This window comes from Monodelphis domestica, chromosome 7 (genome assembly GCF_027887165.1).
Source record: "Monodelphis domestica isolate mMonDom1 chromosome 7, mMonDom1.pri, whole genome shotgun sequence".
Lineage (NCBI taxonomy): Eukaryota > Metazoa > Chordata > Mammalia > Didelphimorphia > Didelphidae > Monodelphis > Monodelphis domestica.
Genome location: NC_077233.1, coordinates 256,109,198 through 256,125,738, shown reverse-complemented (window position 1 = coordinate 256,125,738; position 16,541 = coordinate 256,109,198). Strand labels below are relative to the sequence as shown.

General features: G+C 35.6%; 1 protein-coding gene across 1 annotated transcript in view; it reads left to right on the top strand.

Moving 5' to 3' along the window:
- The window catches only part of FOCAD (focadhesin), a 384,441-nt gene that overhangs the window by 277,585 nt on the left and 90,315 nt on the right, over positions 1–16,541 (top strand). Inside the window, 2 exon segments of the mRNA XM_007498068.3 lie at positions 2,052–2,144; positions 16,441–16,529. Coding sequence (XP_007498130.2) covers positions 2,052–2,144; positions 16,441–16,529 — 182 coding nt within the window.

Sequence of the window (16,541 nt, the reverse complement as noted above, 5' to 3'; positions counted from 1 at the left end):
CACAAATAGCCGCATTGTACAGTAGAATGTGATTATATGACCCATGAGTTTGCAGATAAAGCTGGTTCATTTTCATTTAGTGAGGTGTCCCCATATCCTGTTGCAGGGAGGATGGAATCTGAGGGATGAAGGCTGGAGGGGAGGAGGTGGTTAGTCAACTCAATTTCAGAATTTTAACCTTGGGCCAAACTGCCTTAATTATTAAGTGACTGAACAGGCACAATCTTTTTTTCTGCCAAGACTATCATGCCATTTAATTCATCTGCACTACCACCACCACTCTGAAAAATTAAATTAAAAAAAAATATATATAAAATATATATATATAAAATTTTTTAAATAAAATTTTTTAAATAAAATTTTTTAAAAATTACTGTACTGTCCATTTTCATGGAAAGACTATTATTTGACTTCCCTGTGCTTCAACTTCCTATTCTGGGGACTCCTCAGGCACTCTTTTCCTTCACTATTATTCCCATATAGTAGTGTTCTTCCTCTTCCCCCTGTAATGGTTAGAATGAGTTTGATTAAATTTTAAAAGTAAAAAAAAAATTCGTGGTCACTATTTATGGAAATTAACCCATAAGTCACAAGACTGTTAATAGCTCTGATAGCTTTATTATAGTAAGATAAAGATAACAAGAGAGGGAAATATAGAAAGGAGGCAACGAATTACCTAGCTTACAAACCCCAGAGTCTGTCTCCACGTCTCAGCCTCAGAAACAACCTCCACCCTGTTTCCTGCCAGGGCTCACTTTATATGTTGTTCCCTTCACCCTCTAGCTCTCCTACATCACCCCCCCCCAACCCCCCAACCAATCACAATTCCTCAATTAGCTTGGACCCACCCAGCGGGGCAATGCCTGTGGGATCAATTCCCTGGTTGCCCATTGACTCAAATTCAAAACAAATGGCAGGGAAGTCTAAATCCCTGATTGATCAAATCAAAATACAGGTTCCCTTCTCACACCCCTCCTGTTTGAATTTAAGTTCTTCAAGTTTTGAGACTATCTCTCTTTGTCATTTGTATTCCTAATACATAAAAAATGTTTAGCATGTAGTAAATGTTTAACAAAATATTTTTCATACATTTAATTAAGCATCTATTAAGGACCAACTTCTGTGCTACAGGGTAAAGAGAAAAAAATGGTAGTGGTCCTCATCCATGAGGAGCTTATATTCTATTGGAAAGAATGGGTGAGAGAAAGAAACTAGCAAAATGATCCTCATGGTTATAAAATTAAATAAAAAAGAAAGTTTAGAATGTATGGCTTGCTTCATTCCTCTCTGTTAGAGGCCAAATTATTTTTATGGCCAACAATCTCACAGAATTTAAGTGTTAGACAAACTTCATTGGTCATTTAGTTCAACTCCTATATGAAGGGAATCCCTACTTTAGCTTCTGATGAATGATCTCCAAATAAGTCAGTAATAACTCATATATTGATCATACTTTAAGGACAGTAAGGTACTTTCTTTTCTACAATCCAGTTAAAAAAGGGTAGTGAAAATGTTGTCCTATTATTAGAGATAGGGAAACTGAGACACAAAGAAACCATTAAGGAAACCATGTGTTATTCAATACCTACAATGTGCCTGTTCCCAAGCTAAGCAGTTTTACTGATATCATCTCATTTGCTCCTCTCAACATCCCTGGGAGATAGATGTTTTTATTTTCCCCATTTTACTTTTGAAGACACTGAGATTAGCTAACTTGCCGAGGTCACATAGCTAGTAAGTGCCAAGCTTTCTATCCTCCTTTATCCTCTACAGCATTCATCTTCCTTAAAAAAAAAATAAATTAACTAACATTAAAATGTGCCCTTCAAAATGTTCCAAATGCTTACCTAAATAAATCCACAGTTTTAATTGAGACATTTCTCAAGAATCTATGTTGCTGGTTGTTTTCCCTAAATTGATTTTTTTAAGTAATGTTCAGGATTTCTGTACATGAAGTTAAAAGGTTAGATAACATCACATTAGAGTGGTGATACGATAATAGTTTTGTATTCAAAATGTCTTTCTAATTAATGTTTTTATTCATGACCTAGGTGAATATCCAGCCATCTGAATGGCACCGATCAATCCTTCTTCCACAGTCCTGGCTGGGATTTATGAATAGGACATACCATGCAGTCTTACAGGTATTTGACTATCTGGGGTACTTTGTATACAGGGAAATGATACTTTGTCCATTTTTCAAATTCTAGTTGAAGTGTTTTAACCAGCTCTCATTTGGCAAGCTAACTTCTTCAGAAATGTACTGATTATTTGAAGTCATAGATATATGGCATGTGCAGGATATCATAGCATCAGGATATCTGGAATAAGCAGCACAGGTTTTATCTCTCCTCTCCAACACTTTCTAGTTGGGTGATTGTTGGTCCAGCCATTTAATCCATTCTGAGCCTTGGTTGTGTTATCTATAAAATGGAAATTATAATACTAAAGAAAATCATAATGGTATGGTATTGGAGAAGGTACTAACTGTCTGGAAATAGGGAGGTATTGTTTCAGATTACAAGTAGATACAATCTTTAATAATCATTTTCTGACATTTTGCAGTCCATGTTCTATCCCTCCTCCCAATCTCCCCCACCCTAAGTTAGCAGGTAATATAATATTGGTTGTACATGTATTATTATACATGTTTTCCTGTTCATCTTGTTGCAAAAAAATGACACATCCTTATACTAGGGAAAAAATTCATGGAGGAAATAAAGTGAAGAATGGTATACTTGAATCTGCATTCTGACTCCATCAGTTCCTTTTATGGTGATGGATTGCCTTTTTTTTCCTTATGAGTCCTTGAGAGTTATCCTAGATCTTTCCTTGTTGATAATAGTTGTTCACAGTTGATCATCATACATTATTGCAGTTAGTGTGTACGGTATTTTCCTATTCCTGCTCACTTTATTTTTCATCACTTCATATAAAAGTCTTTGAATTTTTTTTGTGATCATCTAGTTCATCATTTCTTATAGCAAATAGTACTCCATTAAAACCATAAACAACAGCTTATTCAGCCATTCTCCAGTTGATGGACATCCCTTCAGTTTCCAGTTGGCACCACAAAAAGAGCTACTAGAAATATTTTTGTATAAGTAGGTCCTTTTCCCCTGTTTTTGATCTATTTGGGATATAGAACTAGCAGTAGTGTTGCTGGGTCAAAGGGTATGGAGAAGTTTGATGGCTCTTTGAGTGTGGTTCCAAATTGCTCCAACCAGAATGGTTGTATCAGATCACAGCTCCATCAACAGTGTCATAGTTTCCCAGTTTATTCAGATCTCTAACATTATCATTTTCCTTTTTTTGTCCTATTAGTCAGGTCTACTCATTAGTAGGAATTAAACCTAATAAGAGTTGAATCTAAATTATCCTTTTATAACTGAGTAGATGATCTTAGTAGAGTTGTAATTTAAAAAAAAAGTCACCCATTGACCATTCTGATGATGAGCCTTTCTGAACATCGCTCAGCTTAATTTTTATTTTTTTCCTAAAAGTAATCCTATTTTAAAAATTAATTATAAAGATCTTTTTCAGCTGAATTTTAGTTACAGGCTCTGTTCTCTTGGCTTTCACCTTTGCTTGAGGCCTTTCCTGCTTGATAGAACCTTTTTAAACTCCTTCTGACAGTGCCCACATGACCCCAGGGTCTCTTCTTCATCTATGGTGAAATACTAGAGTAAGGTTTTAATGGAGATCTCAGGTGAAACTTTTAAAATGAAACATGAAGTTTTCTTTTGTCTTTTACTCATAAAGGAAATCATTCTTAAAATTTTTTGAATACTGTTCTAATAGCAAAGGGGGAAAAAACCTACTAGATCCTTTCTTTTGCTTTAAACTCCAGTGTTGTAGAGAATTTCTGAAGTTGTTTTCTGGTACTTTCCGGACCAGAATTAAGAGTCATAAGTTCTAGCAAGTAGGAATAAATTATAGAAATAAGTGCTTTGCTATTAGGGGAAAATGAGAATTTCTAAATTTGACTTTGGCCGACTTTTTTCAGTCTTCCCTAACTTTGTTTTCTAAGATTATGTTCAGTTTATCTTGTATAAAGTTGTTTGCATGATGTCTCTTCTTTTAGACTCAGAACTCCTTGAGAACAGGGACATTCTCTTATCTTTCTTTGTATCCCAGGGCTTAGAACAGTACTGGCATGGTAAATTCTTAATGTTTGTTGACCAGCTAAATGTATGTAGTTTCCAAGTGAAGTTCCATTGAAAAACTTACTATTACCTTGCCTCAAAGAGATCAAGACTCCTTATCACTGGAATCCAAGATCTATTTAAATTCCATTTCCAAATTTAGTGCCTTTCAAAATGCATTTTGAATAAATGGACATCCTGCTGAATATGGATATAAGAAACTGGAGACTGTTTCAGTTGATTATCTGGTGATGAAAAAAAAACTGGCCACATCAGATTTTATGGCTTACGTGTTGTTCCTTCCTAATTTTTCCCTTTCCTCACTTGAGGGAAAAGCAAGATATAGATCCTTAGAATATGAACGCATTCTTTCCCAGTGCTCAATTAGTATTTGTTAATGGGAAATACTTGAAGAATTATCAGTTAACATTTGGCCATTCTCAAGGTTTGTATTAGAGCAAAGAACATAATGTTGGTTTTATAATAATTTATTTGCCCATCCTTGAATAAACCTTATTTATCACCCTGTTTGTGGCCCTAATTGATTCTAGGAAAGAGTGTTTTGAAATGAATGATAATGAGATATCTCACTATTGATTTTTTTATTCCCTTGTCATTTAGTGGATGATAACATTGGATTATTGGTTAAGTGTATTTTGTTGTAGCTTTTTTAAAACTCCCAAATAAGCTTTATTTATTGAGGATCATCAAAGATTTTATCGGGGTAATGATCACGGTGCCATTATGGCTTAGTTTGAAGGTTTTCATGAGTTGCAGTGGTAGAAAAGTACCGTGATCTGTTTGCCTCTCTTTGAGTAGTGAATCTAATTTATTTAGTCCACTTCTCAAGTAACAGAAATATTGGTAGACTTATGTTAGTAGCACTTTTTAGGTTTTCTAGGACTTGTGAAGTTTTATATCTTGGTATAAAGTTAGATAACTAAGGCTTGCCTCAGTACTAAAATCAGGCATCAGGGTAGGAATTTTTGGAGAAGGGACTTAGAGAAAATATGAAATAATAGTAATAAATAATAATAAATATAGTAATATAATCCTAAGAAATACCGATTGATCAAAGCCAATCTTTCATTTTCTACTAAAAAGTAGTCTAGTGTCAGTTAGATTCTTTCATTACCCTAGAACAGCTTTGTCCAAGTCAGATAGAAGGGGGAACATTAAGCCACACATAAGTAGACAGTTAGGGGATTCAGTGGATTGAGAACCAGACCTAGAGATGGAAGGTCCTGGGTGCAAATTTGTCCTCAGACATTTCCTAAGTGTGTGACCCAGGGCAAATTACTTACCTCCCATTGCTTAGCCTTTACAGTTCTTCTGCTTTGGAACCAAGATATGGTATTGATTCTAAGATGGAAGTTAAGAATTTTAAAAAAATTTAAGAATCCCGTCCGACTATACATTGACATAAGAAAACCACAGTTAATATTATCTATGTTTTAATGTATTTTAATTTATTTTGCATAATCTTGCCAAATTAAATTTTAATCTGGTCAGTGCTAAACATGTTTGACACCTCTGTGCTAGACTATTTTCATGTCATGAATACATGTCTTGTTGCATTGCCCTGGACATCTTATTTGTCTCAAATGCATTAAGTATCAAATGTTAAAAGTAAAATAATGATATTGATTAAGAGAATTCAAGCTAAAACCCAACACTTATTTTATTATCTTCCTTAACCTCTTTTTTTTTCTTAAATAGTTCCTGTCATGGATTATTAAATATGTTAATTGGTTGTCTGATTGGTGACTTCTCTGTTTTTTATCTGTAAATATAAAATAAAAACTAAAAAAGTTCTGAATTAACTGCTAACCCCATAACTCACCCTTCTTTATTATTCTATAATTATATCTATATCTATAAATATATATGCATTTATAAATAGTCTTTATATCTACATAGACATTAATATTTTATTGATTTCTTTATATCATTTATAATCTACCTTAGAGCAGGTAGGTGGTCATAGTAGATAAAAGTGCAAGGCCTGGAGTCAGGAAGACTCATCCTCTTGTGCTCAAATTTGTCCTTACATACTAGTTGTGTAACCTTGAGCTAGTCATTTAACCCTGTTTGCCCAAGTTTCCTCATCTATAAGAGTAGGCTAGAGAAGGCAATGGCTAGCCACTCAAGAATCTTTGCCAGGAAATCCTAAATGGGGTCATGAAGAGTCACTGAATCAATTGAATAACAACCTTACCTTAGCATATCCACTTTTTTCTTCTTAAAACCCTTGCTTTCTTGGCATCAGTTCTAAGATAGAAGAGTAGCAAGGTCTAGGTTATTGGGGTCAAGTGATTTAACCAGGGTCACACAGCTAGGAAGTGTCTGAAATCAGATTTGAACCCAGGTCCTCCCGATTCCAGGTCTAGTTGCTCTGTCCATTGTACCACCCTATATCTTCCCCACCCCCACCCCCCACAACCACACCCCTCATACCTCACTTCTCCATATTTACTTTTTACCATCTCTCGTTTTCATCCAGATAGGTTGAGATAGCAACTCATGAGGTTGTGTGTATTTCCCTAAATACTCTTAAATCATTTGTTGGCATTATCATTTACAAACACATTTGTTATTATCTTCTTAACCATTCTCTGTTTCTCTTTTAACCTCGCTTTGAATTATAGGTTTATACCGTTCTCCACATCAGAAAAATAAAGAACCTGAGATTTTTGGCATTACATTTTCAGCTGAACAACAGATTTAAAAAATTTCCCCAAATTTTTACATGAGATTATATGGGTTTTTTAGGAACTCAGAACTCTACAAATAACAAGGATTGCATCAATAGTTCTTGAATAAATGAATGGGTGAATGAATGAATGAATGGAGCCTTTTGCACCCTTGTTTAGTGAATCTTAAAAAAGATATCTACAACACTCAGTTTTCGGGTCATGAAAATTCAAACAACCTTAAAAATTCTTGAAGTGCCCTGTATTTAAAAATTTTATTGACCTTTTATTATCATACAATTTTTATTTCTCTCTATATACATCTATGTCTGTCTGTCTATCTATCTATCTATCTATCTATCTATCTATCTATCTATCTATCTATTCCTCTCTTTTACTCAGTGAGAAATCCCATCTAAGAATTTAGAAAGAGGAAAAAAAAAACCTTCCCTAAGACTAACAATACATTAGCTGTGAAAGTACATATAGTGTTCCATATCTATGATCCCCCATTTCTGCCAAAATTAAAAAAAAAGGAATGGAGGTTCATTTTCTTATTTTTTTCTTTTGTTACAAGAAGCTTAGGTATTGTAATCAAGTAAACAAGCAACAAGCATTTGTTAAATGTCTGCTATTTGTCAGGCATTTTACTGGTCTTGGGAACACAATAAAAAGAGTGAAACAATCCCTACTCTTAAAACACTTGCATTCCAGTAGGAGAAACAAGAAGTACATATTTAACCCTATACATAATACTATAAAATGAATAATTACAAATACATGTAATATATTTAAGTGATGGTAAAGGAAGATAGGCCCTGGCAGTTCTAGGAATCTGGAGTAGCTTAATATAAAAGATGTGCCTGAGCTATGTCCTAAATGAAGATCAGGGCATAAGGAAGTAGAGATAAGGGAAGAAGTGTGTTTTAGGGATACAGAACAATTAGTGCAAAGGCACTGAAATGGAAAATGGAGTACCATATATGAGGAAGAGAGAAAAAGCCAATTTGCTTAGATGGCAAAGTTCGAGAGGGATTCCCATTGTGGTTAGAAGGTTTGGGATTTTAATAACTAAATAGAGGAAAGAGGAAACCCATTAGATTTGATTGAGTAGAGGGATCTATATCATCATGTGTAGCTACATGAGTAGAGATAATAGGTTAGATGCAAAAGATGTTGTGATGTCAGAAATGGCAAGATTTGGTAACTGACTGGAAATGTGTGACGTGGGAGATCAAATCATACAGAATAACGCCGAGGTCACAGATCTGAGAAGGTTAGAAAGCAATAGGATTTGGTATGGTAGGGGTAGGTGTGGGAACCATAATGAATTCAGTTTTGAATATCTTCAGTTTGAACTGGCTATGTGATGTCCAATATCAGATGTCCTTTAGGTGAGGTATGATTCAAGTTCTATAGAGATTTAGGTTGCATAGAAATGCCTATATCTCCAATCTTTCTCTCTCCTTAGTTATCTGCGTAGCTATGAGTCATCTATATAGATATGATAATAGGGAGGAAAGAGGGCACAGCACAGAAATTTGAGGAATGCTAATAATTATGAGAAATCTGGAGTATATTTATAATTAGTAATCATAATATAGATGTCTCAAAAAACAGACTGAGAAGTTGTCATATAGGTAGAGACAAATCAAGGTACCCAGAGGGGAGAGAGTACCCAAGAGGAGAGCACAGTTAGTAGTGTCAAATGCAAAAGTCAGGTTGATGAGGATAAAGAATGAGAAGACTTGACGATGAAGAGACTGTCATGAAGGAGTAGCTTCAGAAGAATGAGGAGATTGGAAAGGCAAATTGCAAAGGCTTGAGGAGTGAGAGGTGGGAAATTGGAAGCACTGAGTGCATTTTTTCAAGGAGCTCAGAAAGGGAATAGTTACAGGATGATAATAATAATAGCTAGCATTCATGTAGCACTTTAGGGCTTGCAAAGCTTGCTCCCCTGATCCACTTAGCTCATAACTTGAAGGAATGTAGTGTGTAGTAAAGGTTTTTTTTTTTTTTTTTAAGAATTGGAACACTTTTAAAGATGTTGGAAAGGAATTAGTAGATAGGAAGAAGTTAGGATGGGACAGAGAAACTGAGACAGAAATTAATTGAGCCTTCTGTGACTTAGATTGGATGGGAGAGGTATGAATGAGATCAAGTGCATACATGGGTTGGCCTTAGCAAGAGCCATCTCTTTGCCCCTGCCTCCAGCCTAGGGAAAGACAGGAAAGAGTGGAAGATAATGGCAGAGGGTGTTGCGATGAAGAGGATGTTTCAATGATAGTTTCTTGTTCTTTCTATTTACATTGTTATAGTTGTAAGTATTATTTTTACTTTTTCCCATTTATCCTGTTGGTTTATAGAAGTCTTCCTATGCTTCCATAAATTCTTCATATTTGTTGTTTTTTTATGGCACAATAATATATTGTATTAGATTACTATATCCCATTTGTTTATCCATTCCCCATTGTGATGGCAATCTATTTTTCCCCAGTTATTTGCCACCACACTAATATGCATATGAGACCTTTTACTCTTTGATGTCTTCTGGGCTTATTCCTAATGGTGGGATCTCTGTCAAAAGGGACTGACATTTTAGGAACTGAATATATTTGTGAAAACTCAGCTGACTATTTTTGGCAGTACTCGTCACTATGTCCGTATTTCTGTGGTTGTGAGTGATACTGTGCATAGAATTTAGAGCTGAAAGTAACCTTATATATACATCATCTTACCAAACATACTCCTTTTACATTTGGGGAACTACTTTAGAATGAGAAGTAACTATCTCTTACCACCTTTGTTTAAAGAATACTTTTTTGCTATTCATTTCAACCGATTGACTCTACCAAGAGTATTTGTGATAATGGAAGTGCTATTCAGAAGATGAAAGGAATCCACCAGCCACCACAGTTGTTTGGAAGTACAAAGTGCATTTTAAATGAAATTAACATTTAGAAATTATTGTATTTAGTAGAGCCGGTTCAAAGTCTAGACTCGCTGTCTCCACAGTCCCAAGGATTGCCATGCTAGAGGACACTCCCTCATTCGGGACATTATAATCTTTTTGCAAGGCATATTTTGTTGCAATAGACGAGGGGATTATTTAGGCAAACAATTTTTGACACACTCAGCCTAAGAGATTGCCTAGAGATTGAATGCTGTGTTTTTTAGCCTGAATTCTACAAAAAACAGTATCCTCTGCTTCCCAATATGCTTTCAGCCCATGAGTACCAAGAGACACTCACAGTCATTCTTGTCATTAACTCTGCCTCTAGCCTAGATCAGAAATGTTGTTGTCCAAGGGAGAGATTCTTGTGGAGACTGACCAGCCCTCCAACCACTGACTAGCTGCCACCAGCGTGCCAGATCCTGTTGGCTATTCTCTACCAACCCAAGGATTTTCCAGTCATCCTTCTCGATGTATTTAGCGTCTGTTATATGGCACTTTTCTGCACAGAAATACCAACTTGCTCCCTAGAGAACTACAAACTCCAGATTTATATTCCCTCAAATCCCTAACTATGACCCTCACTCTCTCATCTCCATGCGAAGACGGTCATACCATTGATCTTGTCATCACCTAAAAGTGCTCCAGTTTCAAGATCGGAAATTTGTCCCTTTCTTTGTCTATTCACAATCTCCTCTCGTTCCATCTCTTAATGCTTCATACATCCTCACTAAGACCTGAAAATACCCATTTCCATTCGTTTTTCAGTTGTGTCCAACTCTTTATAGACTCCATTTGGGGTTTTCCTGGCAAAGACACAGGAGTGGTTTGTCATTCCCTTCTCCAACTCATTTAACATGATGAGAAGTCTGAAGTTATTTGTCCATGGTCACACAGCCCAAGTGTTTGATGCCAGATTTGAACCAGGAAGCGGATTCTTCCTGACTCCAAGCCCAGTGCTCTCTCCACTGTGCCGCTGAGTGACCCTGTCCCTCAGTATTTTGCTGGGTATCTTTGTTGCTCTGTCTGTATTTTTGGGGGGGACATTTTCCTGATTCTCTTTTTGATCAGTCTTCAGACTATTTTACTTATTCATCACCTGTGTCGTACCCATTAACAACAGTGTGTCCCTGAAGGCTCTGACCTGGATACTTTAGATTCTCTCTTGATAGCTCGTCAGTCCCATGGATTTTTAGTTATTATCTCCATATCTCATACTAGACTCTCTTGAATGTCAATCTCAAATATTCATCTCACTATGAGACATTTCTTATGGGAGACCATGTAAGTCTCTTGAATGTAACACATTCAAAACAGAACCCTTATATTCTTTCACTCTCAAACTTCCCTGTTATGCTGTACGGCACCACTCTCCTCATCACTGACTCATCAGGCTCATCCTCATCTCCTAACTCTCACACATCCCGCCTAGCCAGTCATTTGCCAGATCTTGACATTTCTATCTCTGGTTCACATTCTTATCACTTCTCCTTCTTTGTCTCTCTCTGGCTCAAGATTTCCCCCTCTTTGTCAGTCTTCCTAAACTCCAAACCATGCTAAAGAGATTTTTCTAAAGTGCAGATTTGATCATGTCAAGTTCTGTCATCCTCAAACTCTGTTGCCTCTTCTGATGTCTAGGAGAATATCTAAACTACTCATTTTGCTGCTAAATCTTTTCACAATCCAGCTCCTTTCAGTTTTTATGTTTGAGTCCTTCTGTGTCCTTCTGGGTTCTAGCCTTACTTTTCAACACAATGCCTCACACATAGTGAACTCTTAAATGTTTGTTAATTGGTATACACAATATCATGATAGCTTCTTTTAGAATTAAGTGTCAAAGAAGGTTATGTAAAAGAAAAAAGATTACACAATTTCTTTCTTGAGTTTACAATGGAAACTTGATTGAAATACATGTGGGAAACAAACACAAAATAACCCCCAAACAGCATGTGACTAGGTAGAATTTAAATTGCATTTGGACATGATAAGAAGCCACAAAGTAAAGAAGCATTCTTCCTAAGATAATGAGAAATAACTTCTTGAAGCAGTTGAGTTTAAGGTTGAATCTCACTGTTGAGCAGTAGGCACTGATTGACAAAAAGGCAGAACCCTCCAGGAAGAGAGGAGTGAATATCAGCAAAAGGACCAAAGCAGAATATAGTTTTTTAAAAAGTCATTTTATGATGATTTAGTCAGACTACATCAAATGACAAGGAAGAGATGATTTTGGAAAGATAGGCCAGTTGTTGGAGCCAGGAATAAAGTAGCTTTGAATATGACGATAGAAATGGCTATTTGAGTATATAGCTTCTCTCTGTTGGCCAGCTGTTTCTGTGCCAAATCCACAGATGTGAATTATATTTGTAATGAAACAAAACCAAAAAAAAAAAGTACAAAACTATATTGCAGTGTATTTCCATTATTCATTTTGTGAAATTCATCTGTCAAGAATTGAAATAGAAAATAGATATAGAAATTTGACCTGAATATTCATCGTGGTATGAAAGTAACTTGACCTTTTCTTAAAGGCTGAGCCAGTAGGCACAAACTCCAGTTAATAAGTGTATTTCCTGTACTAACACTAGAGGATGAATTCTTTGGCTGATAACCCATGGATTGAAGAACACAGATAGGCAAAAGATCCAAAAATGTTTGCTTTTCCTTTTACCTTTTAACTGGACTTCACTTAGTTCCCCCTGCCACTTTTATGAATGGGACAGTAAACTATTTGCCTAAAATTTTTTTGATATTTTCTGGTTTTACATTGACTAAATTTTCCTCTATATCCCTTCCCTTCCCAGAAAGCTGTCCTATCCAACAAAAATGTTTTTTTAAAGGAAGAAAAAAAAACTGAGCAAAAATAGTCCATATATCAAAGGCATCTGAAAATAAATGTAGTATTTAGCTTACATGGACCTTCTATCTATGGAAAGAAATTGGAGTAGATTTCTTTTTATCCTGATTCTTTGGGGTAGGGAGAGAGTTAACTACTAAAGAATATTTAAAGTACATGAAAAGCTAATATTTATGAGAATTTATTTTTCTCCCTTTAATTCCTTGTTCCAAGGGTTTGAGGAACTTCTGTATGATATTGGTTGAGAAATATTACAGTTTTTGAATTGTAAAGCTGAAGGCTGAAAAAGGATGTTCTTTGTAGTATATAAAATTATGAGGGAGAGAGAATATTCTGTATATCACAGAATTCTAGAAATTCAGGGCATCCTTGGTGATTAATAGAAATACTTTAAGGGAAATAAGAGGAACAACCACATTAACAAGTCAGGTAATACATTTTTTTGAACTTACTACCTCCAATAATATATAATAGAAATATAGTTCCAGGAAATGCTTAGATAAATTAATGCATGGTAATTCCACAATGCTTTCTAAAAGGAAGATAGGGATCTTGGGAATGCCCATAACCTTTTGAAACTGATGTCATCTTAAGGAAGCTGCTTTCTTCTCAAGTGTCTCTCAAAGCTACTGTCACCAAGAATACTACATTGTAACCAGTCTTGGAAACAATTTGGAATTATGCTCAAAGGGTTATTAAACTGTGCATACTCTTTGACCCAGTAATATCATTGGTCTGCATCCCAAAGAGATTAAATAAGGGGAAAAGGACCTTTTTATACAAAAATATTTGTAGCAGCCCTTTTTTTTTGATAGAAAAGAAATCGAAACTGAGGAGATACCATCAATTGAGGAATGACTGAACAAGTTGTGGATTATGATTGTGTTGGATACTACTGTGCTTTTTGAAATGAGGAGCAGGGTGATTTCAGAAAAACTTGGGAAGACTTATATGAACTGATGCAAATTTAAGTCAGCAGAACCACAACATTGTAAACAGTAACAACAATATTGTAAGAATGATCAATTGTGAAAGAGACAATTCCAAATATGTCCCATGTTGGAAAAGTCTAATTACCTCCACAGAGAATAGATGAACATTAAATGTATTTTGATGCATACTTTACTTTATCATGTGTGTGTTCTGTCCCAACATAGATGATATGGAAATAAATTTTGCGTGACTTCACATGTGTGATATAATGTAATTTAATTATAAATAATATAATTTCCCTCAAGGAGAGGGAAAAGGGCAGGAGAAAGGGAGATGATTTGAAATTCAACTTTTTAAAAATTGAATGTTAAGGTAGTTCAGTGGATTGTGTGACAAGGGAATCACTTTAAAAGACTGATATATATTAATTTAAGGTCGCCAAGGAATTCAGCTATGTAATTCCTAAATGAAAAACTCAAGTCAGCCGTCAGCCTTTTTTGGAGTTTAATTACAATAGGAGCAAGAAAGGAATTAGAGATAGAGAGAAAGAAAAAGGGAGAGAAGGGAATAGGGCTTAAATACCCCTTCTGTTTAGGCTGGGCCAAAAGGCCCAAGCCCTTAGATAGCTGGGGCAAAGAAAAGAGATCAGTCCCTATCACTCACGTGACCAAAATGGAGAAACAGTCTCAGAGGCCCCCACCTTCAGCTTCCTTCAGCGCAAGCTTCTCCGAGTCCACCGCAATCACCCCGACCAAACTCCTCAACCCCCCTCAAGTCTCCAGACCCTCCTATCTTTAAGGAAACCCTCCAAGTTCCTCCTCTCAGTTCTCCCATCTACCAATCACTGTTCATCAATTTCCCTGTGCCAATGGAGGCTCTAGCTTAACCCAGGACCGCCCAGAGGTTTCTGGCTTTTGCACATGTCTGTTGAAGGTCATATTTTCAAATGATTAAATCTTTGATCTAGGCTGCAGCCCTTACTCAATCCTGTTAGGACTGAATAGGGTGGAGATTTATTCCAAGTATCTCCATTGTATCAATTCTAAAATCAATCATGATTCAAAGAAATTCCTGTTCTATGCTTAAGCATAGGTCAAAGTCTTTTCCATTGTTCAGCAAAAGGTTTCTGTCCTAAAGTAATCTTAAGAAGGGAAGAGAAAGAACCTCCCATGCCAATGGGGTTCCCATTCCAATAGACTATCAGTAAGAAATTTTCCAAGTATGAAATATCCCAATGGTGAAATTTCCAACATTTATAAGTCTAAGGAATTTAAGGTTTACAATTGAGAGCCAGCCCTACAGATATAGCCATAGACCCTTCTAGCTGTGTGACCCTAGTCAAGTTACTTAACTCCCATTGCTTAGACCTTACCACTCTTTTGCCTTGGAACCAACACAAAGTATTGATACTAAGATGGAAGGTAAAGGTTTTTAAAAAATGAATGTTAAAATTTTTTTTTAATGTAATTGAAATATTTAATGGTAAGAAAAAATACTTAACTGGATCAACCTTTGATTTGATCCATTCATTTTCTGGTTTACATTTTAAGAGAAAATGAATTTTATGATTTGTTAACAATACTCAAAGCTGAAAAGGTAAATTTTAGGATTGACATAGTATCTTAAAGGAATATAACTTAATATGAGCATGCTGTTATAAACAGGGCATACTAAACCAAAAAGTCACACATCTTTTTCCTTATAGCACTTCCTCAATGTTTAAAAACAGGATCATGTTATTTTCCTTGATTGTTTAGACCTTGTTTCTAGCACCAGAAGGAACATTTTAGCACTTAAGACAAACAGGTTGAATTTGGTTGATATGGCAGGAAAGAAGAATATGTAGCAATAAGTGATCATGGAACAATATTAGCCGTATACAATGGCAAATGAAGGAACACATTCCTTAAACATATGGCTTTGAAGACATGAGAGGCTGCCAATCTGTTATTATATATTGCAGTTCCTCTATTCAGATGATTAATGAATTTTTTTTTTGAAGTACAAACATCTCTACACTGGCTTACAGTATTCTTGAAAGAAGTTTGATGTCACTTGCACCCATTATTGTACATGGCTCAAGCTGTCCCAAGATAACATTCTTAGTAACTCTTATTATGTTCGCCTCTAAAGTTCTACATGTGTTAAGAAGAAAAAAATAATCACCTAAATCACATTGGCTATCTGCCTCAAATAAGTATCCGTTTTAAAGGGATTCAGAAAAGGATTTGATTAGTGAAGTGTAGTTAATATCATTTAAAGTTTAGTGTACTTTGCATCCTTTATCATGAGTCAAGTTAATGTCTAAATAATTAGTTATTGAGCAATGAACAGAAAATACAGTTGTTGTATATGAATCCTCACAACATTTTCCAGATACCCATTGATTTATTTTCTTCTTCTTATAGAATATGCTTGGCAGGATGTCTCTTCTTATAATATGTCAGTTCAGAATTGCAGCTTGAACATATTTGGTGCATGTATATGAATGGCTATCATAAATGTGTGGGAGGGCTAGAGAGGGAAGAAGACAGAAGGGACTCCAGAGGGGATAGCATTACCCCTCTTTTTTTAGATTCCCCACAGTAAGCTTCTAGATAACAGATCTTTTCCTTTACACACAGTTTTTCAAGACTGCACCCATTTTATAAATTAAGGAATGACTCTATAGTAATGTGATCTTGTTTTCTTAACACAGTTGCTCAAAGTGAAATATTCTATTGAGAACGATTAGATCCAGTTATGAAGTAGCCCTCAAGGGAAGGGTTACATCTGCTATTCAAGTTTTTTTTTTTTCCCTCATAAATTTAAACTAATTTGAACTGTAAAGCTTTCTTGCTGATGTATCCTGTGATTTTTCAGGGAAGACAGGCAGAGCTGGATATGCAGTTAAAACATGGAAAAGATGCTCCCGAGGAGATACAATACAAGAAATTTACAGCTTGGCTCTGGTGAGGGAATGA